Source organism: Pseudorasbora parva, chromosome 20 (genome assembly GCF_024679245.1).
Source record: "Pseudorasbora parva isolate DD20220531a chromosome 20, ASM2467924v1, whole genome shotgun sequence".
Classification (NCBI taxonomy): domain Eukaryota; kingdom Metazoa; phylum Chordata; class Actinopteri; order Cypriniformes; family Gobionidae; genus Pseudorasbora; species Pseudorasbora parva.
The window spans coordinates 5,481,875-5,505,053 of record NC_090191.1 but is presented as its reverse complement, the minus strand read 5'-3'; the positions used below and the strand labels follow the sequence as shown (position 1 = coordinate 5,505,053).

The 23,179-nt window shown below is 38.2% G+C and overlaps 2 protein-coding genes across 6 annotated transcripts in view; both read right to left on the bottom strand.

The window, feature by feature from the left end:
* Positions 1-23,179, bottom strand: part of LOC137049032 (chemotaxis regulatory protein ChePep-like) — a 341,058-nt gene that overhangs the window by 91,609 nt on the left and 226,270 nt on the right. The window lies entirely within an intron of this gene.
* The window catches only part of LOC137049216 (NLR family CARD domain-containing protein 3-like), a 68,149-nt gene that overhangs the window by 8,927 nt on the left and 36,043 nt on the right, over positions 1-23,179 (bottom strand). For 4 of the 5 annotated variants that reach the window (XM_067427682.1, XM_067427683.1, XM_067427684.1 and 1 more), the window contains 5 exons: positions 19,647-21,435; positions 19,072-19,245; positions 18,800-18,973; positions 15,320-15,493; positions 678-724 (listed from right to left, as the gene is read on the bottom strand). In XM_067427682.1, coding sequence (XP_067283783.1) covers positions 678-724; positions 15,320-15,493; positions 18,800-18,973; positions 19,072-19,245; positions 19,647-21,435 — 2,358 coding nt within the window. The remainder of the gene's footprint in view (positions 1-677; positions 725-15,319; positions 15,494-18,799; positions 18,974-19,071; positions 19,246-19,646; positions 21,436-23,179) is intronic. The other variant, XM_067427686.1, reaches the window with a different exon arrangement.

Here is a 23,179-nt window from a genome sequence, read left to right as displayed (position 1 = left end):
ACACACATGTGTATAATGACATGAGCATTACCCCATGTCCCCACTTTTCAAAACACTTATAAATCATACAGGGTGTGTGTGTGTGTGTGTGTGTGTGTGTGTGTGTGTGTGTGTGTGTGTGTGTGTGTGTGTGTGTGTGTGTGTGTGTGTTGGGTAGATATAGGGGTAGGGACAGTGTGAGCCTGTTTATGTGGTTTATGAGGACACAAATTTGTATAACTACATGGGTATTACACTGGTATTACACTATAAATGTGGTTTATGAGGACATATCAAATGTCCTCATAATTCAAATGGCCTTAAAAACATACTAAATGATGTTTTTTTGAGAAAGTACAAATGCAGAATGTTTCCTGTGATGGGTAGGTTTAGGGGCAGGGGCAGTGTAAGGGGATAGAAAATACGGTTTGTACAGTATAAAAACCATTACGCCTATGGAGAGTCCCTGTAAACCACATAGACCAACATGTGTGTGTGTGTGTGTGTGTGTTGTGAGTGAATGGGTGTGTGAGTGAGTGAGCGAGCGAGTGTGTGTGTGAGTGTGTGTGTGAGTGTGTGTGTGAGTGTGTGAGTGTGTGTGTGAGTGTGTGTGTGAGTGAGTGAGTGAGTGAGTGAGTGAGTGAGTGAGTGTGTGAGTGAGTGAGTGAGTGAGTGAGTGAGTGTGTATTTAGACGTACATTTGTGTAGTCCTGCAGTAATCCTGATCTCTCCTCCATGATCCACACTACAAAACACACACAGTGACAGTTAATCAGTGAACGAACACACCCACACCCACACCCACACACAGCCCCTAAACCTACCCATCACACACACCCACACACACACTTTCTCTCACTCACACACAATCACTCTCACAAAACACATATACACAATCTCACACAACACAATCACTCATACACTCACAATTACACACACACTCACTCTCTCAAACACACACACACTGTCAACTTATGCTTGTTCTGACGATTCTCTCTGCCCTTCCTCTGACACTGCTGTTCTGCCTGGTGATTCAATCTAAGCCTGTTTGTACTCTGATACTGTGTTATTTAAATAAACTGCACATGGATCCCGACCAACCTGAGCCTTCGTCACACAAACATGCCATTAATGGGCTTATAGAAATCCTCTTTTATTGTTTGAGTTATTTATCCATTCCGCCTCTTCCACATGTGTGTTTTAGCACAGGGGCATAGGCATAATTATGCGGGTGGGACGGGTGGGACTACTTTGATGTCATTATTTGTCATTGATTGTCATGTTATTATATTTAAAAAATTCAGGTAAGTAATCTGTGTGTCACTGCATATTAAAAACATTCTATTAAAGATATTTCGTAAACACATTGTGCTGATTATTGCCTTTTCATTCGCTCAAATTAATGGTGTCATTTTGTTTTGCACCTGCACACACTGACTCACAAACACAGATGTTCTTTATGTCTGAAGTATATAGAAAGAGAAGCCCAAACCAGTCTTTGTTTATTGTCATTATAAACTCTCTGATTTAAAATACAATCTGCATGCACAATAAACCTAACTAAAATTACAGTTTTTCGCATTTTAATAAAAATGGAGGCCTATTTAATAATAAATAAATAAATAACGTTTTAAGCATTTCCAGTAGGCTACGTGGCAAGTTATTTGAACAGGTGCTGTGCCGAATTCTTATTACATCCCCAATATTTGTAGGTTCAGGATTAGGTTCAGAGGATGGGTTAGGATTAGGCAATCAGGTAGAGACTATAAAGAGGGTAGAGATCAGGTAGAGACTATAAAGAGGGTAGAGATCAGGCAGAGACTATAAAGAGGGTAGAGATCAGGTAGAGCCTATAAAGAGGGTAGAGATCAGGTAGAGACTATAAAGAGGGTAGAGATCGGGTAGAGACTATAAAGAGGGTAGAGATCGGGTAGAGACTATAAAGAGGGTAGAGATCGGGTAGAGACTATAAAGAGGGTAGAGATCGGGTAGAGACTATAAAGAGGGTAGAGATCGGGTAGAGACTATAAAGAGGGTAGAGATCGGGTAGAGACTATAAAGAGGGTAGAGATCAGGTAGAGACTATAAAGAGGTTAGAGATCGGGTAGAGACTATAAAGAGGGTAGAGATCGGGTAGAGACTATAAAGAGGGTAGAGATCGGGTAGAGACTATAAAGAGGGTAGAGATCGAGTAGAGACTATAAAGAGGGTAGAGATCGGGTAGAGACTATAAAGAGGGTAGAGATCGGGTAGAGACCATAAAGAGGGTAGAGATCGGGTAGAGACCATAAAGAGGGTAGAGATCAGGTAGAGACTATAAAGAGGGTAGAGATCGGGTAGAGACTATAAAGAGGGTAGAGATCGGGTAGAGACTATAAAGAGGGTAGAGATCGGGTAGAGACTATAAAGAGGGTAGAGATCGGGTAGAGACTATAAAGAGGGTAGAGATCGGGTAGAGACTATAAAGAGGGTAGAGATCAGGTAGAGACTATAAAGAGGTTAGAGATCGGGTAGAGACTATAAAGAGGGTAGAGATCGGGTAGAGACTATAAAGAGGGTAGAGATCGGGTAGAGACTATAAAGAGGGTAGAGATCAGGTAGAGACAATAAAGAGGTTAGAGATCGGGTAGAGACTATAAAGAGGGTAGAGATCGGGTAGAGACTATAAAGAGGGTAGAGATCGGGTAGAGACTATAAAGAGGGTAGAGATCGAGTAGAGACTATAAAGAGGGTAGAGATCGGGTAGAGACTATAAAGAGGGTAGAGATCGGGTAGAGACCATAAAGAGGGTAGAGATCGGGTAGAGACCATAAAGAGGGTAGAGATCAGGTAGAGACCATAAAGAGGGTAGAGATCGGGTAGAGACTATAAAGAGGGTAGAGATCGGGTAGAGACCATAAAGAGGGTAGAGATCGGGTAGAGACCATAAAGAGGGTAGAGATCGGGTAGAGACTATAAAGAGGGTAGAGATCGGGTAGAGACTATAAAGAGGTTAGAGATCGGGTAGAGACTATAAAGAGGGTAGAGATCGGGTAGAGACTATAAAGAGGGTAGAGATCGGGTAGAGACTATAAAGAGGGTAGAGATCGGGTAGAGACTATAAAGAGGGTAGAGATCGGGTAGAGACTATAAAGAGGGTAGAGATCGGGTAGAGACTATTAAGAGGGTAGAGATCGGGTAGAGACTATAAAGAGGGTAGAGATCGGGTAGAGACTATAAAGAGGGTAGAGATCAGGTAGAGCCTATAAAGAGGGTAGAGATCGGGTAGAGACTATAAAGAGGGTAGAGATCAGGTAGAGACTATAAAGAGGGTAGAGATCGGGTAGAGACTATAAAGAGGGTAGAGATCGGGTAGAGACCATAAAGAGGGTAGAGATCGGGTAGAGACTATAAAGAGGGTAGAGATCGGGTAGAGACCATAAAGAGGGTAGAGATCAGGTAGAGACTATAAAGAGGGTAGAGATCGGGTAGAGACTATAAAGAGGGTAGAGATCAGGTAGAGACTATAAAGAGGGTAGAGATCAGGTAGAGACTATAAAGAGGGTAGAGATCGGGTAGAGACTATAAAGAGGGTAGAGATCAGGTAGAGACTATAAAGAGGGTAGAGATCAGGTAGAGACTATAAAGAGGGTAGAGATCAGGTAGAGACTATAAAGAGGGTAGAGATCGGGTAGAGACCATAAAGAGTGTAGAGACCAGGTAGAGACTATAAAGAGGGTAGAGATCAGGTAGTGACTATAAAGAGGGTAGAGATCGGGTAGAGACTATAAAGAGGGTAGAGACCATAAAGAGTGTAGAGACCAGGTAGAGACCATAAAGAGGGTAGAGATCGGGTAGAGACTATAAAGAGGGTAGAGACCATAAAGAGGGTAGAGATCAGGTAGAGACCATAAAGAGGGTAGAGATCGGGTAGAGACTATAAAGAGGGTAGAGATCGGGTAGAGACCATAAAGAGGGTAGAGATCAGGTAGAGACTATAAAGAGGGTAGAGATCAGGTAGAGACTATAAAGAGGGTAGAGATCAGGCAGAGACTATAAAGAGGGTAGAGATCAGGTAGAGACTATAAAGAGGGTAGAGATCAGGTAGAGACTATAAAGAGGGTAGAGATCGGGTAGAGACTATAAAGAGGGTAGAGATCAGGTAGAGACTATAAAGAGGGTAGAGATCAGGTAGAGACTATAAAGAGGGTAGAGATCGGGTAGAGACCATAAAGAGGGTAGAGATCGGGTAGAGACTATAAAGAGGGTAGAGATCAGGTAGTGACTATAAAGAGGGTAGAGATCGGGTAGAGACTATAAAGAGGGTAGAGACCATAAAGAGGGTAGAGATCAGGTAGAGACCATAAAGAGGGTAGAGAAAGAATAAAAGTGGATAGATACTAATTTATTAATTCTTGTTTTTTTTTGGTAAGAAGATAAAGTCAGTGAAGCAAAGCAAGGCAACCAGTGGTGTAAAGTAACTAATTACAAATACTCTCGTTACTGTAATTGAGTAGTTTTTCTCAGGAATTGTACTTTAAGTAGTTTAAAACAGTCTACTTTTACTTTTACTTGAGTACATTTTAAGTACTGTATCGGTACTTTTACTTCGCTATTTTCCCTAAACCTGCTGTTGCTACATTATATTTATTTATTTTCCTGTCAACGTGATTGGCTAAGATGAATAATCAGTCCTGCGTGTCCATGCGTCACGCGCGTGACTTCCGTCAAATTAACCACAGCGACCAGTGTGAGAGTGAGAGGCACGCGCGCTTTATGAAAGGGGGTAAGTGCTGGCTACTGTATGATGACTGAAATCGTCAAATCGCCTTAAACAGTTACTACAAATGGACCTCAGAAGATTACATTTTCTTAAAGGGGGGGGTGAAATGCTGTTTCATGCATACTGAGCTTTTTACACTGTTAAAGACTTGGATTCCCATCCTAAACATAGACAAAGTTTCAAAAACTAATGTTGGACGTTTGATGGAGTATTTCTGTGTTAAAAATACTCCTTCAGGTTTCTCACAAGTTTCGGAGAGTTTTTTTCGAGTATGGGTCCACTTGACGTTAATAAAACGGAAGGTCCTTGTATGGGCCGTACGGGCTCTTCTCCACTGATGAGTGGGATATTGTGAACAGAGCCTGCAAGATCTTAAGACCTTTCGAAGAAGTTACAGCTGAAATCAGTGCAGAAAGGTTTGTGCATTATAATATAAATTAATCTTTACATTAATAAAAAAAATCTGATTTATGGGGCATTTTAATCATTGTCCAAGATTTATTTTTTCTAAATACAATTTACATGTTTTTATTTTATTTTATTTTTTTGCTTCCATCTCAGGTATGTGACAGCATCTAAAGTTATTTTAATTGCAAGGGGGCTACAAAAAGTCATCCGGAAACAGCTTAAAAGTCTGACTGTCAACGACTCCATTTCGGCTATGGTGAATTCATTAGTGATGGGCAGGCCGAGGCTTCGTGAAGCACTGAAACAGTTGAAGCAAATGTGCCGAAGCTTCGAAACAACACCCGACACCCGTGACCATGACGCCATCTAGTGGACACTGGCGTGTATTGATCTGAAAGTGATCTACTATGTAAAAAATACATTTTTAACATCTGTCTGACAACTACTTGGTTTTGTAACCTGTAGCCTCCTCATTGTAAATTACATGTTTGTTTGTTTGTTTGTTTTTTTTGTTTGTTTGTTTTTTGTCATGAAAAATTAACTGTAATAAAAGAAATAAAGCCACAATACATAACATTTTTATTCCAAAAATATGAATTGCTCTGCTGTTGAAGGACTTAGTCGACTTTTTTTTTTTTTTTACATATAATTTCCAGCCTTTGAAAAAATGATTAAAAACAAATCTTTTTCAGCAAGTGGCCTACATACAAATGAGGGAAAATTACTGAAAATTAAGTTAATGGATCATGCATTCTGGGCCAATACAATACACAATACACACATCTCACTTTATGTGCTGTTTCCAAATGGAAATGCTCCTACACCAGATGTGGTACGAGATTTCGTTTTTGATTAAAAAAAAAGCATTGTCATTTCATCATTGTGATATTTTAGAGAGGCATACATTTTTAAGCTTTGATCATTTCAAACGTTTTAAGTACACTTGTTTAGTATACAAAATATTAGGCTACATAATCTTGCTCCCCCTCCACTGCATGGCTTTTTTCAAAGACTTGACAGTAGAGGTGGTACACGGGCCTATGTCAAAGGAGACTGCTTAACTCTTAAAAAAACCCAGAGGTGTACTCATATTTAACTGTCATACATTTATCGATTGTACATGTACACTTACACTGTAAATCTGAATGTAGTATAGAGGTGAATGAACAATGTCTTGCCATTTGTGTATTGTTTTTTTTGTTTTGTTTTTTTTTTTGTTTTTTTTTTGGTGAATGTGAATGATGTTGTATGATTGTTGACTGTCTGTTATTTTTCTGTTATCTGCCTATAGGGACTGCAGATGAAAAATAGTTATTTCATAATAGACAGGCGCACCTGATTAAACACCTCAGTGCTTCATTTAGCCATAGTCACGTGACATGGGTGTGTCGAATCACAGCTCGGAGCAGTGTTTCGACACATCTGCGCTTCAGGATCTCGATACAGCGTCGAAACGGCAGTTTCGCGTCAGCCACCCCTAGAATTCATTGGCTGCTGATATGCAACAACGTTTTCACCGAATTGAATTCTTTAGCTTGTTGGCTGAGTCAACCCTGCTTGACCCAAGATTTAAGCAGAAAGGCTTTCCCGATCCAGCAGCAGTAGATGAGGCCTGCAAGAGTATAACTGCTGCAGCTTCAGCACTCGGCTCCAGCAGGCAGGTGAATGAACCTCATGCTGAGCATAGGCTTCCTATCACCTCTTCTGAGCAGGATTCAGTGTGGGGGGACTTTGATGAGCGGGTGGCTAATTCATTTACTGTCAGGAATGCCACATCAGAAGCAATGGAAGCAATGAGGAGTTACTTAGCAGAGCCCCTGATTCAAAGAAATGAAGAGCCACTCACTTGGTGTAAAAAGCACGAAAAGTTGTTTATGAATGCTTAACTGACACTATGAAGAGAAGACTTTGCATAGTCGCAACCAGTGGCGCCTCCAGAAATTTTTCATAGGGGTGGCCAGATGGGGCCACTTAAAATCTTGGGGTGGCACACCAAAACTAGAAACCATAATTTCAGAATTGTATTCTGTACATCTATGGTGTAGTAAACCGGCCTGTAGCACATCACGACACATAATTCCACGTCGTCTTTTACTAAAAAATATATTTTTTACTTATTTACTTACCAGTAGTCATCGTCTTCTAACGTTAACTTCTTTTGAAATCGTTGACTGACGGGCATGAGCTGACCTGTTGCTGTTTGAGCGCGCAAAGTTTATTAATAAGTCTATTAATTTATGAGGCTCTTCAGTTCAAATTATCCAGTACCAAAATAATAATACTCTTTATTTTCCAAGTTCATAAATGATTTTCAAAACGGATTTGAAAAAAAAAAAAAACATACACACAAAATGACTTATTTTAAATATAAAATACATATAAAAAAGTCTTGGGCATGTCAAAGATTTGTAACAACTTTAGCTTTGATGCATTGTTAGTTTTTGTGCCGCATCAGATTTTTTTCTCCCTCATTTACTGTTCGTGGCTGTTTTTGCCCCATTGACTTCAATTATAGCCCAAAAAAAATTATTGGAAAGCCATGACACCATATAATCATGCATTCTTGATTGTTGGTGGTTTTCCCAGTTGGGAAGAGGTAAAATGTGTAATTTTTACAGTTGATAACCAGGTGGCACCATTACCCCTTTAGATAGGCCTGTGCTGAAGAAAAAAAGAAGCTTAGTTTCTGGCATTTGTATAGAATAACTGCATACAAATGAAGGATTAAAAAAAATGTAAATCTAATGCTGCACACAAACTAACAATGCATCAGAGCCAGTGACATGTCCAAGACTGTAATAAAAGGTCAAAAAATATCCAGTCCACAATCACTTTTTATATTGAAAATAAGTTATTTTGTGTGTATGTTTTTTTTTCCAAATCAGTTTTGAATCCGTTTTTGAAAATAATTTATGCACTTGGCAATTAAAGAGTGATAAGAGTGACAATGAAACAATGACAGCAGCTCAACAACAAACATGGAATCAAGTATGTAAACTTGCAACAGAACACATTTTAAATTATTTTACTTTTGATTATTTTATTTATTTCTGAAGAACTCTTTAGAAGCCTGTATTGGTGTACTTTAAAGGAATAGTTCACCCAAAAATGAAATTTCTGTCATCATTTACTCTCCCTCATGATGCTCCAAACCTGTATGAGTTTCTTCATTCTGTTGAACATAAAAGACTATATTTTGAAGAACGTTTGTAACCAAATGTTTGCTTTGGGGGCAACATTGACTTCCATGGTAGGAATTTGTCTTCATATGTGTTCTACATAAAGAAATGCATACAGGTTTGGAACAACTTGAGGGTGAGGAAATTATGACAGATTTTTTTTGGGTGCACTGTCTCTTTAAGCAGTCATTCTGAACCAGTAACCACTTTACTGACAATTCTGAAATTCAAACATGTTTAATCCTCTTTATTAATTTACTATTATGACTATATTATTATGTAATTATTTGTCCCATTTTAATCTAAATATTTTTTAAATATCAAACTGCTAAATGATAAATTGATAACATTAATATGCTATAATATATTAATTAACCGTTCTAATGTCTAGAAAAATAAGTCTGCCAAGCTCTGATAATGTATGAAATATTATATTATCCATTTAAAAAACAATAGGCCTACCTTTACCATTAGTTCACGGATGTGTCTGTCATCGCATGCTTTAAGTCAGACAGTCAGAGACACTGAAATGCTTCTCTGCAAAGGGTGCAGTTTGTCTTAGGTTCATCTTAAGTTACTGGACAGACCCACTCATGATACCATTTTTTTTCATTTCAGCCCTATATCTGGAAATCCTCTTGCGTTCAAACTGTGGACGCGAGCTCGACATGTTTTTAAAAAAACGCGCAAGTTTCCAGCGCATGTTCTCGAGACTCCGTCGCTTTGGCAGCAAAGCGCCGCTAAAACGCAATCTTGTGCATCGCGTCTGCATTGGTTTGATACGGGACGCGTCATTTTGCTTATTCTAAATATTGATTGGGACTAGTACCTAGCGTCCCCCCCCAAACCTACGCCATGGCCAGTGGGGTGGCCCCTGGTGGCGCCACTGGTCGCAACCTCTGTGCCTGCAGAGATAATTTTTTCAAAAACTGGGCAAATTATTTCAGAGAGGAGGAACAGGTTAAAACCCAACAAAGTTAGACAGCTTGTTTTCCTTAATGCAAACATTTCCTAATCAAGACGTTTCAATAAAATGCCAAAACCAAAGTGACTGTCATTCTTTTACAATCAGCATAGACAAAATAGGAAAAGGTTCAAAAAACAAAAAGTGCTTTAAAATACAATGCACTATCCCTATCCTTTACTCACCCTTGAGTTGTTTCAAACCTGTATGAATTTTTTTCTTCAGCTGAACACAAGGGAAGATATTTTGAAGAATGTCAGTAAGCAAACAGTTAACTGGAGCTTTCTCTCAGTGAACAATTTAATTCAAAATTATTTGTTCGGCCCATTTCAAGCAAGCTTCGCTCAGTGTCTAAAACTGAAGAAAAGGCGGATTACAACTACTGGATTAGTTATTGACTGTTAAAACAATTTCTGATTAAAGTAAAAGTTTCTTAGAGAGACAGCAGCATGGGCGTAGATTACATGGGGGACGGGGGGTGTCCCCCTTACTTTTAATAAAATGTATTTTTGTCCCCAGCACTTTTACTGGGTCTCGCCGATTCTAGTCGACCCGCTCTGAGCGGGATTCGAACCGACGTTACCCTGCGCGGCGGGCAAATTAACAGGGACGCTTAAAGACAGCCTTCTCTAATCTCGGTTGATAGAGCGCTTTTTGAGGTCACGGGCAAGTGTATTTACATAGAAACCAATGTGAATACATTAAGATTTAAAATCAGAGACAAAAAATAATCTAATCTAATCTACCTGCTGTCATTTTATTCGCATCTCACAGAAAGTCCAAAAGTGGATTTGTAGAAGTAATACCCTGTCACGCTGGAGCTGCAGCTGAAGGAAAACAATCGTTATGAGCGATGAAACGTGACGACGACAATCAGACGATTGCGACAATATATGCTTTATGTGTGTTTTTCAAGCCATCTCAATGTAGCCTATTTATTGACAATAAAGTATAGCCTATTATATGAATAATGCAGCTTTTTTAATGTTTAGTATCTTCTGCTCACCAAGGCTGCATTTATTTAATCAAAAATAGTTAAAACAGTAATATTGTGAAATAGAATTACAAATTAAAACCGCTTTTTTCCTATGTGATCAAAGCTGAATTTATCATCATTACTCCAGTCTTCAGTGTCACATGATCCTTCACTAATCATTCTCAGATGAGGATCTGATGATCAAGAAACATTTATGATTATTATCTGTGTTGAAAACAGTTGTGCTGCTTAAAAATGTTGTGGAAACCAGGATACATTTTATATTTCAGGATTCTTTGATGAATAGAAAGTTCTATGGACAGCATTTATTTGCAGTTATTAAATAAATGATTATCTTTTGTAATATTAAAAATATGAAAAATATGAAAATATGATCAATTTAATGTCTGATCAATAAAAGTATTAATTTCTCTCTTTTATTAATTTTACCACGAATGTTTAGATGGTTTCCACAAAATGTAAGCAGCCCCATGAGCAGCACAACTGATAATAATCATAAATGTGTGTTGATCATCAGATCCTCATATGAGAATGATTAGTGAAGGATCATGTGACACTGAAGACTGGAGTAATGATGATAAATTCAGCTTTGATCACAGGAATAAATCACATTTTACTATATATTCACACAGAGAACAGCTGGTTTACATCAGAATTGTATTTTTATTTTTTTGCATTGCATAAAATCTATGGAGACTTAATGCACAAATGTCTGTAGTAGGCCTATATAAACCAACCAAGAAATTGGCATAAAAAATAGGAGAATAATATTATATAGATTAGTGGTTATTGTTCAGCAGTGTATTTGATATCTTACCAAATTAAAAGCAAGAGATGCAATAAATTATATCGGTCCCAAAAAAAAAAAAAAAAAAAAAATGGTATTACGACATTTCTGTCCCCCTCACTTCTGAAAAGATGGCTACGCCCCTGGACAGCAGTGTCTAGATAACGCAAGATGCTAGTACAGTAACAATAGGAAACTCCAAGTACCAAACAATGGTTAATATTATTTTGTATTACAAAATACAACCGTAGATACGTATGTCATACTACGTTAGTTTAGTTGCTTACAGATCGCTCACTCAATCCTAATAGCTAACGTCACCTTCTCCACCATATAAGTTAAAACGATAGTCATTTGACAAGGCTTCTATTCATTTTGTAAAAAATATATATTTATATTTATGAGAACTGAAGTATGATGTTTTACATGTTTGTATTTCAGAGTACATCACAGCCACTGCGTAGACTACATTGTGACTAACGTTATATAAACATGAAATATCGTTGACTAAATGTCTAAAATGTCTAAAGTCTAAAATGTAGTTTAAAAAATAAAAACCTGAACAAAAAACACTGGTTTTGGTTTTGTCGGGGGGAAAGAAGAGAGTTCCAGCCTTCGTGCTTGCGGTTGCCAGATTTCAGTAATTTAAATTCCCCAATAAGAACTTTTCTGTGAAAAGAACCTGTATACTATCCGGTGTTTTACCTAAACCTGTGCAATCTGGCAACCATATGTACTCGAGCTCTCTCTGATGAACTCGCACGCAGATGAACTGAAAACACCAATAAACAAGTAAGCTGCATTTTATCAATCTCCATTTGAGATGGTCCGCTTAAAGTGTCATTCAGTCGGTCTGTGTTCTGTATGGACTCACGAGCCGCTTCACTGAACAACTGAACTTGTGTGAGCTGTTGAAATAAGCCAATCAGAGCAGAGCTCAGCATAAATATTCATGACCCTTCCAAATAAGGCAAAAACAGAGCATTATATCCTAGGGACAATTTCTAGGGTTGTAAATGGACCTGTAAAACATTATCTGGACAATGTTTGCCCTTAAATAAGCCACATACCCTCTATGTAGATATCAGAGAACAATTTAACATATTGTTTCAACTCATTCTAGGGCATCTTTGACAGCTGTGACTCGCAAAGATGGATAGTGACTGGAGTGACGCCAGTGGCTTTGCAACAGAGCGGTCATCTAAAGTAGAGGACTTTTCTCCCTCACCTTCACCTGAAGTGGAAGAGGGTGAAATGTCTATAGACACAGAGCCTTATCAATCGAGCCGCTGGCTCAAACTGTGTTATCTACCGATGTCGACGATGCTCATTCATTCATTCATTCATGCTAGCGAAGCAGCGCAAGAGAGGATGAGACCACTAACTAATCTATGAACACTGAACAGTCAAATCCTTATACTGAATGCCACTAAAAAAAGCTCAAGACCAATAAGTTCAAACCTAATAGCCTATTATAAACAGATTTCCTCAAATAAAAGTTAGACTTTATACGCCAGCAGTCTAGGACGTTACGGTATTGTTGTTCGTTACCACGGCAACCATTTGCGTGTGAGGGTTTGTCTGAAAGCGTCTGAAAATGATCTGTAGACATGACGAGGGGCAAAAATATCACAAGAAAAACTTAATGTGTACTTACAACTGCATTATTTATCTGTATTTTCTTCATTAAAATGTGTAAAGCCAGTGATGAGTAAGTTTCATTCATAATGTTTCTACTTCATGTAACATGCCGCTCATACTGGAGTGAAGCTGTTCTCATCATGTGATCACGGGAAAACTCTGAATGATCCAATGTTGACCTAAATGACTAATGATGATGATGCTGAATCCACCTGTGTGTAATCAAGTCTCTGTATAAATGCACCTGCACTGTGATAGTCTCAGAGGTCCGTTTAAAGCAGAGAGCATCATGAAAAACAAGGAACACACCAGGCAGGTCCGAGATACTGTTGTGGAGAAGTTTAAAGCCGGATTTGGATACAAAAAGATTTCCCAAGCTTTAAACATCCCAAGGAGCACTGTGCAAGCGATAATATTGAAATGGGAGGAGTATCAGACCACTGCAAATCTACCAAGACCTGGACGTCCCTCTAAACTTTCAGCTCATACAAGGAGATGACTGAACAGAGATGCAGCCAAGAGGCTCATGATCACTCTTGATGAACTGCTGAGATCTACAGCTGAGGTAGGATACTCTGTCCATAGGACAACAATCAGTCGTATACTGCACAAATCTGGCCTTTCTGAAGAGTGGCAAGAAGAAAGCCATTTCTTAAAGACATCCATAAAAAGTGCCGTTTAAAGTTTGCCACAAGCCACCTGGAAGACACACCAAACATGTGGAAGAAGGTGCTCTGGTGAGATGAAACCAAAATTGAACTTTTTGGCAACAATGCAAAACGTTATGTTTGGGGTAAAAGCAACACAGCTCATCACCCTGAACACACCATCCCCACTGTCAAACATGGCGGTGGCAGCATCATGGTTTGGGCCTGCTTTTCTTCAGCAGGGACAGTGAAGATGGTTAAAATTGATGGGAAGATGGATAGAGCCAAATACAGGACCATTCTGGAAGAAAACCTGATGGAGTCTGCAAAAGACCTGAGACTGAGATGGAGATTTGTCTTCCAACAAGACAATGATCCAAAACATAAAGCAAAATCTACAATGGAATGGTTCAAAAATAAACATATCCAGGTGTTAGAATGGCCAAGTCAAATTCCAGACCTGAATCGAGAATCTGTGGAAAGAACTGAAAACTGCTGTTAACAAACGCTCTCCATCCAACCTCACTGAGCTCGAGCTGTTCTGGAGGAGGAATGGGCAAAAATTTCAGTCTCTCGATGTGCAAAACTGATAGAGACATACCCCAAGCGACTTACAGATGTAATCGCAGTAAAAGGTGGCGCAACAAAGTATTAACTTAAGGGGCCGAATAAATTTGCACGCCCAATTTTTCAATTTTTGATTTGTTAAAAAAGTTTGAAATATCCAATAAATTTCGTTCCACTTCATGATTGTGTCCCACTTCTTGTTGATTCTTCACAAAAAATTACAGTTTTATATCATTATGTTTGAAGCCTGAAATGTGGCAAAAGGTCGCAAAGTTCAAGGGGGCCGAATACTTTCGCAAGGCACTGTATATATATATATATATATATATATATATATATATATATATATATATATATATATATATAGCCTAGATTTTTTTTATATAGTCAGCCACCATGGATTCCAAAAGAAAACCGAACTGGCAGAAGGAAGAAGCGATTGCTACGGCTTGCTAAATTAGTCGAAAAGCATTTTTTTATTATTATGGCCTAAAGCCCAACATTAACCAGCACTGAAAAAGATGATGCCTGCTCTGTCCAAACGATACCGTTTGATTAACTGCTTGTCGTCAAACATTTCGAACACATTCTCCCTCTCTTGAAATATTTTGCGCACGTCTCTGCAGATCTAACTGAATATTTGTTTTATTCTATATATTTTATTTTATTTTTTTACAAAATATACGTGTATGTATGTTCGATTACCACATGCTGTTTTAATAAAGTTGAGTTAGTTAACCTTGTATGTTCTTTTTACTCTTTAAAAGTGTTGCAGGTGTTGATTATAATTAATTTACTGTTAGGCCCATAAATAATAGGATAAACAATAGACCTATATAAAAAAGTATAATGTCTGACATTAAAAATTAACCACAAAACATGCTAAATGGGGAATATCTATATAGCATAAATTAAGTTGTCAGAATGTTGCCTTGCAGTTGCTGAATGTCGCGCAACAATGCTTTACAGCCCTGTCGCGTCTTACAATTCTACGTTGTTACACTGTTGCGAGCACGTAGACAGTGACGTTGCCATAGTAGAAATGCAACATGCCACAAACATTGGCACAATGTAAATGTGTTTGCTGGGTGTCTTCTCATTGCCATCACAAGCCCCTACTGGCAACTCCTAACCACTTGAGAGACCTCTCGAGCTGTCTTAAATAACTGGGAGAGTAAGAGTGATTCTTAGCTTTAAGAAATTTGATAACTTGCTTTTATATTTAAGTTTGAATTCTCAGCACTTAAGACTAAAATGGCACTTTAAAAAGCTTGATAAATACGGGCCAAGTCACGTTAGTCAAGCTTTAACAAACTGTTTTGTAATAAGTGAAGATGGTAATGCTGCTTTTGGAGTTGTGTAATTAAAAATCTTCCTGATTCACATACTTGAGTTTTTCCAGTGTACAGTTGGGATCCTCCAGTTTTTCAGAGAGCAGCCTGACTCCTGAATCTCCTGGATGATTGTAGCTCAGATCCAGCTCTCTTAGGTGTGAAGGGTTTGAACTCAGAGCTGCAGACACATAACCACAGCCTTCCTCTGTCACCATACAGCCAGACAACCTACAAACACACACAGCAACAGTCCACATGACTTCAACATTTATACCTATTCAGCTGTTCATTAGGTATTATTCATTTGTAAAAAAAAAAAAAAAAAAAAAAATACCTTTAATACTAATATCCAGTGAATAATTAAATGTTTTGTTTTTACATTAACACGTGATTTTCAGCATATTAGGCTTATTGGAAACGCTGCATATTTAATTGCATATTATGAGTGGCGCAAACTCACTTGCAGGAGTTAATGTGCGCATTTACTGCAGTGGACTCAAACTCAGCTCCTGTAGGGCCACTGTTCTGTAGAGTGTAGCTTCACCCTACCTGATCCAGCTAATTAAAGTCTTCAGGATTATTAGACTCAGACCTTATCCACACTAATACGTTTTCGGTTTCCATGAGATCTCGCAATATTAAAATGTGACAAGATTTCTCGTTGAGTTGAAAAAATGCGGTGCGAATTTAGGTGTGAATTTAGCATAGAATCACAGTTCACTGATCATGTCATGGGCAAGATGAATGACGAGACCATGGCAGAGGATTAATTGCACAACAGAGCCTGGCATGAAGAGCCGCTTCTGAAACATGCTGTGGCATGGCTGGTAACTCAAGCATCGACTAAAGTGGTCGTGTCATAGCCGTATGTGGTGCAGATGTGTGCAGTGTAAATAAGGGGTAAGCATCTGATAAATGTACCGGCACTCCCTGTACACTGAGTATGTGCGATAGCAAAAGTAAAATAAAACATGAACTCCCTGATGCAAATTAGGCTACATTCAATAGCCTGTCTCCCAATATCAACCCTATCTTAGCCTGGGCCGTGTAGTTGTAACCACCTCTTAGCTCTGGTCTCTTTTTGCAATTTGAATATTGAGAGAGGAATTTGATTATGTTTGCACTTATTGTTTGAACAATAAGACTAAGAAAAGACTGTGATTTATTTTAGTTATTTATACAGTTTTTTTTCTGTTTAATTTATGGAAAAGAGTTCAATTAGGAGGTCACACCCAGCCTCAGCCAGAAATTCTGGAAGCTCATAATTCATGTACAGTAAGGTCTCAAGAAACTGTATTCATACAGGAGAGAAGTCATTTGAGTTTGTGACAAAACCTTACACAGAGCTTGAGTATTGTTGTCTTTCAATGCATTTGGTAATTCATGCTCAGAAAATAGAACTGAAATGACATTCATTAAGATGATGAGTTAAATCATCTCAAAATGCTCCTGCAGACTATTTTTCCAGTCATGAATATTTTCATTGAGGAATTTATAAAAATACTGTGCAAAAATGTTCTTATCTCTTTATGTGCTATTCACTTTCACACAGTTGCTAAAAAATGTTAATTTGTACACTCTTCATATCACAGTCCTGCAATGATGACAGAAAATTTCCTCCCATTTGCTCTCCTGCAGCAAAACATGAGAGCAATTGCATTTTAGATCAAACATATAATGGTGAGTGAGTTTCAGTGTGGACAAGAAACTTTTGGAAAACACTAGTGTGGATGGAGAGTGTATTGAAACGAAAATGCAGTTTTAATTGTATTTGGATGAATGCAGATGTAGCCTTAGGCAAGTGTTTTGGAACTGGTTGGAGCTAAACTCTGCTGGACAGTAGCCCTCCAGGAGCTGAGTTTGAGACCACAGATTTACTGTGAATCGAGCTGCTCTAAAACACTGAAAATCATCATGAGCTGCTATGTTTATACCTCACGACATTCAAAATTCATACTAAGCTGAATATCCCATTGTGTTAATTTAGAAACCTGGCTGAGATGTTAATGGTGTCAGGTATACAGTTACTAGATGCCGTTATTAGCTTGTTCAGTGCTATCGGATGCAAACCATCCATTAAATTATATGTATTAGAAAACTGCAACATTTTACAGTTGTAATTCTTATTTAAGACCAGTTTGCAATTTCAATCTTTATCAGGGTTGCCATATGGGCGGTTTCGCAATCCATTTTGCGGGCAAAAATGTGTTTGGGCGGGTGGATAAAAATTGGGCTGGTTTTGGATCAGTGCGGCAGGTTTTTTGTAGCCGAAACACCGGCACTTCAGATCCTTCTTCCTGCGACCCTCTGTTCAATAGGCAGAAGTCTCACTCACTCGAACACACACACACACTACAGGCTACAGCTCTGGCCTGGCTGATGTGCTTTGCGTAGATGGCCCGCTATGCACGAACATTCTGCTTCTGCAAAGAGCGCACTGACACATGTTCTATAAATAATATGGTCAGCGCGATTTTCATGTAATGTTATTCATGAATATGCATGTTTCTTGGAATCAATAGAATGACTACGGATAGAGGCATAGAAAGTCTGTGTAATTTTTTGTTTATTCATTATTCTATTTCGGAATTAAATATGTAATTTAAAAAAGGGTGCAGCTTGATTTTTTTTGTTTAAAAGAAAAAAAAAGCAGAAATGGCTTTATTTTGTTTTCCAAATATATTGTCATTAAATAATAGTATTAGAAAATTGGACGACATTTCCGATCGTTTTTTAGTTTGTAGGCCTAATCATTATTTGTAAGTTTATTGTGTTTCATTTTACTGATCCTTTCTTTATCTGGAAATAATTGTACAAAAGAACATTTGTAAATGTAACTTTTTTATATGAATCATTCGTTTTTAGTTTATAAAAATGCAAAACGAAGCTAATTTAAAAAAAAATAATTATAAATTTTTTTTTGTTTTTGTTTATTTTATTGTATGTTTATTTGTGTATAGGCTAGCCTGTTTTGATATAAATGTTGTTATTCAAAATAGTATTTTAAAAAAATACAAAAACCATTCCATTTAATTATTTTTTCCATGGTTAAAAACGAAAAAGGAATGGACACAAAAGTACAAAGAACGTTGCATGAATTTCATTGAATGTTGTTTCTGAATTCGGATAGGCTAGTCGATACATGGGTAATTTTAAAGCTTGTAAATGATTTCAATTTAGGCTTTTTAAACGAGAAACGAGGCCAAAAAAAATTGGGCGGTTTTTCTGTGGTTTTTCGCGAAGTTTTGGGCTGGAAAACCCTGCTGCCATCTGGCAACCCTGATCTTCATACAGTCCATTGTTGTTCCTCCACCCTCAACAATATTTTTCTCAGACTTGTGCAGTTCACATAGGTCATACTTCTCAACTCTGAAAATACGGACATCTGTATAAATATGGGGGGGGGGGGGAATCTAATTCTCGAAAATGCTGTTTAGTCTCTTGTTCTGGCATGTCATTGAGAGCAGATGCCACACTCTGTGACAAAGCCATATGTTGTGGTAGTATTTCTTTAATTATTTTAAAACTATTTACATCAGTATCTCCAGCAGGCAGTTTGGACTCTTCAGTCCATCAGAAAGAAGCTTCACTCCAGAATCCTGCAGGTCATTGTTACTCAGGTCCAGCTCTCTCAGGACAGAGTTTGAGGATTGTAGAGCTGAAGACAAACTCTCACAGGACTGAGCAGTGAGATCACATATGAGAAATCTAAAGAGAAACACAATGTAATTGCATACATAATAAATGTTAGCAGTGCAATTTTAATAATTAACTTATTGCAAAACATAAGGTATTTGAACTCAAACCTCAGTATTTCCAGCAGGCAGTTTGGACTCTTCAGTCCATCAGAAAGAAGCTTCACTCCCAAATCCCGTAGGTCATTGTTACTCAGGTCCAGCTCTCTCAGGACAGAGTTTGAGGATTGTAGAGCTGAAGACAAGCATTCACAACACTGAGCAGTGAGATTACAGCACTGTAGCCTGTGTAGAGAACAAAACAACAGTAATGCAATATTTATGTATTCTTTATTTGACAGGGACAATGGACAATAAAATATTACCCCATATTAATGCTTATTAGGTAGGGCTTATAAGCACAGATCATTTATTTAAAAAAACGTAAATCCCTAAAGTGATGTAAGCAAGGCTAAAAAAAAATCTTTATAAAACAACCAGTACTTCCAGTTAATTTATGATATAATAAACTCAGGTTCCTGAGTTGTGCCTGATGCCTGACCCAGCTTGTCTGATTGTGGAGATACATCAGCATTTAAGATCATCATACTTATTCATTTTTTCTGTACAGTCTAGGTGAACAAGTCACCCATTTAAGATTAAGGTCTAATTATAAAAAACTAACAGTAGATATAAAAGACTCTTACAGTGCTCTTCTGGTGTTTTTGATCACTGGCAGCAGTCTCATCAGTGCTTCATCAGATCTTCTGTATTTCTGCAGTTCAAACCGCTCTTGAGTCTCTTCTGACATCTGGAGCACAAACACCAGACCTGACCACTGAGCAGAGGAGAGCTTCTGTGCTGAAAGATTTCCTGAGTTCAGATTCTTCTGGAGTTCCTCCATAAAGTCATCTTTCAGTTCATTCAGACAGTGGAAGAGATTGATGGTTCTTTCCACTGATTTCTCCTCTTCTATTTTTTGTTTGATATAGTCAGCAGTGTCTTTAACATTCTCTGTTTTCAGTTTCAGTTTTGGCAGTAGTTCCTTCAGGTCACTCTGATTGGCCTCCAGTGAGAGACCCAGAAGAAACCGGAGGAAAAGGTCCAGGTGTCCGTTCTCACTTTGTAAAGCCTTGTTGATCGCAGCCTTGTGAAGTTTAAATGGTGTCTTTCTGGAAAGATTCCACGCCAGTTTTTCTGTCCTGGATTCAAGAAATGGGTTTTTTTTCTTGTCTTTGCTTATTAAAAACACATACAGAGCAGCAAGGAATTCCTGTACGCTGAGATGTATGAAGCTGAAAACATTTCTTGACTTTTCCTCCTGAAACATTCGAGTGCATAACCCAGAGTACACCGACCCTTCGCTGATATCTAGTCCACATTCCTCAAGATCTTCTTTGTAGAAAATCAGGTTTCCTTTCTCCAGCTGTCGAAAGGCCAGTTTTCCGAGCTTCAGAATAATCTCATCAAAAGACCTTGCAGTGGCTTTAACTTCAAGACTATCATTGTACTTCTTTTCCATCTGTTGCTGCTGAGATATTAAGAAGTTTGTGTACATTCCTGTGAGAGTTGTGGGAGTTTTGTCATTGCTTTTTTTGTCATTTTGAGCCAGTAGAGGCTGAAGAACAGTGAGCGAGATCCAGCAGAAGACAGGGATATGGCACATGATGTACAGGCTCCTGGATTTCTTGATGTGACTGATGAGGTTTTCAGAAACCTCGGGACTGTTATTTTTGAAGTATTGCTCTTTCTGTTCATCGTTAAATCCGCGCACTTCAGTCACCTGATCAATGTAGTCACGGGGTATCAGACTGGCAGCTGCTGGTCTGGATGTGATCCAGATGAGAGCAGAGGGAAGCAGGTGTCTCTTGATCAGGCTTGTAACTATCTTACCCACTGTTGTTTTTTTGTGAACATCTGTGAATCTGCCGCCCTCCTTAATGCCCAAAGGAAAGCGACATTCATCCAGCCCATCAAAAATGAACAAGACTTTACCATCACCTTCAGGAAGAGAGGGCAGTTCTTTAGGATCACTAAAGAAGTATTCGTGAAGCAGTCCCATGAGACTGCAGTTCTCTGTAATCAGGTTTAGCTCACGGAACGGCAGAGGAAAAATGAAGACTATATCCTGATTTTTTGTTCCTTCAACCCAGTCAAGGATGAATTTATTGACAGAGACAGTTTTTCCTACTCCTGCAATCCCCATCGTCAGTACCCTTTTATTGACCTTAAAAATATTATTGCACTGAATTGGTGTGTCCTTGGCATGTTTCTGATTCAATTCAATCTGTCTCACTTCGTGTTCATTTACTCTTCCTCCAGTCTCGTTCTCAACCACATATAAATCAGTGTAGATATCGTTCAGCTTTTTCAGATGACCCGTGTCTGAATCACCGATCAATATCCGCTCGTAGTCCTGTTTTAATTTCTCCTTCAGTCTGCGGCTGGTCTCTGTGTAATCATGAGGAGCAGCTTGTTTGTCGTCTGCAGTTGAGCCTTTAAGAAAAGAGGGAGAAGACAGCAAAGACTAAGTGATCATGTTTTTAATAAATTCTTATAGCCCCTGAGTTGAAATGTAAGTTGTTGTTTTTTTATTTATATTTTTAATATGATTTAAGACAAACCATGTGCAAATTCATAAGTCAACACCATTGCTGAGTAAATAGATTTTCTTCTTAAAATTGCAGTGAACCAAAGACAAAGAAAAAAAAATGCAGTTTTAAATTGTTGGTGTTTATAATGTCACAAACTACCTTGTAACCAGTCATGTCAACATGTGATCATCAACAAATCTCTGCACTGATGTGAGTGAGTCGAGGCGGGGGACATTTGCATATTCATTGCACTGCATATACTAAATGAGGCAAGGATGTAGAGTTACATTCAAGCTGTTTTAAGCCATGAAGAAAAAACATTTAAATATATTATTTTGGTGATCAAAAATAAGATTTAAGGGATACAATTATTGACTACAAGGGGACTTATATATATAAGGTTACTAATTGTAATCTGGTCTGCAGTTCCCATTACAAAAATAACTACAGCATGTGTGATAAAAACTGCACTTCTGCTATATTCAAATTAATCACACTCAATGCAATTGTGTTTCATCTTGAATGGTTAGTTCACTCAAAAATAAAAATGATGTCATTAATTCCTCCTCCTCATGTCATTCCAAACCTGTAAGACCTTCGTTCATCTTCGGAACACAGATGAAGATATTCCTGATGAAAGCTGAGAGCTCTCTGACCTCTCCATAGACAGCAATTTAATGAAAGGCATAGAAAGGCAGTAAAAACAGTGTTAAAATAGTCTGTGTGACTACAGTGGCTCAACTTTAATTTTATGGAGCAACAAGAATACTTTTTGGGCACAAAACAAACAAAAATAACAACTTTATTCAACAATTTCATTGTGCCCAAAAAAGTATTCTCTGCATTTTATAAAATTAAGGTTGAACCACTGTAGTCACATTGACTATTTTTATCTATTTATGTCTTTACTACATTTCTGGGCCTTGAAAGTGATAATTAAATTGCTGTCTGTGGAGGGGTCAGAGAGCTCTCAGATTTCATCAAAAAGATCTTCATCTGTGTTCTGAAGATGAACAAAAGTCTTATGGGTTTGGAGCAACAGGACTGTGAGTAATTAATGACAGAATATTCCTTTTTTTGTGAACTAACTGGTAAGAAGTCACAGCCAATAAGCACACTTGTTACTGTGTGATGTCAGCTGCTGAAAAGAGGGGAGCATCATGAGGCTGAGGCTGCTCTATAACAATAACTTTCCATAAATTTGGACATTCAATTTTGAGTCATTGAAACAATGGCTGAGTCCGAAACCTGGAAAATGCTGCCTTCAGAGGACACATATGAAGGCAGGAAGGCATCAAGCCACGTCCGAATATAATATTAGCTTCACTTCCTGTCTCCTGAAAGACCTTCATCTGATCGATTTTTGAAGGCATCATACGTGTCCTTCGCTGCCTTTGATATCCCACAATCCTGTGCTTTCCATTCAGTGACAGTTGAGCCGGGGAAATAAGATGGCATCTGAAAGTTGCGTCTGCTGGTCAGTTTGTGTGTAAATGTAAGTTTTTTACCAATATTTTCCCATTCTAATGGCATTTTCCAGCAATACTATATTAGTAATTAAATATTTGTTTAGTTCTCACCAAATCTCTCTCTATTTTGCTGTAGAAACTGTTACACTGCCTTAGAAGTCTGTCCAAAATCAGTTC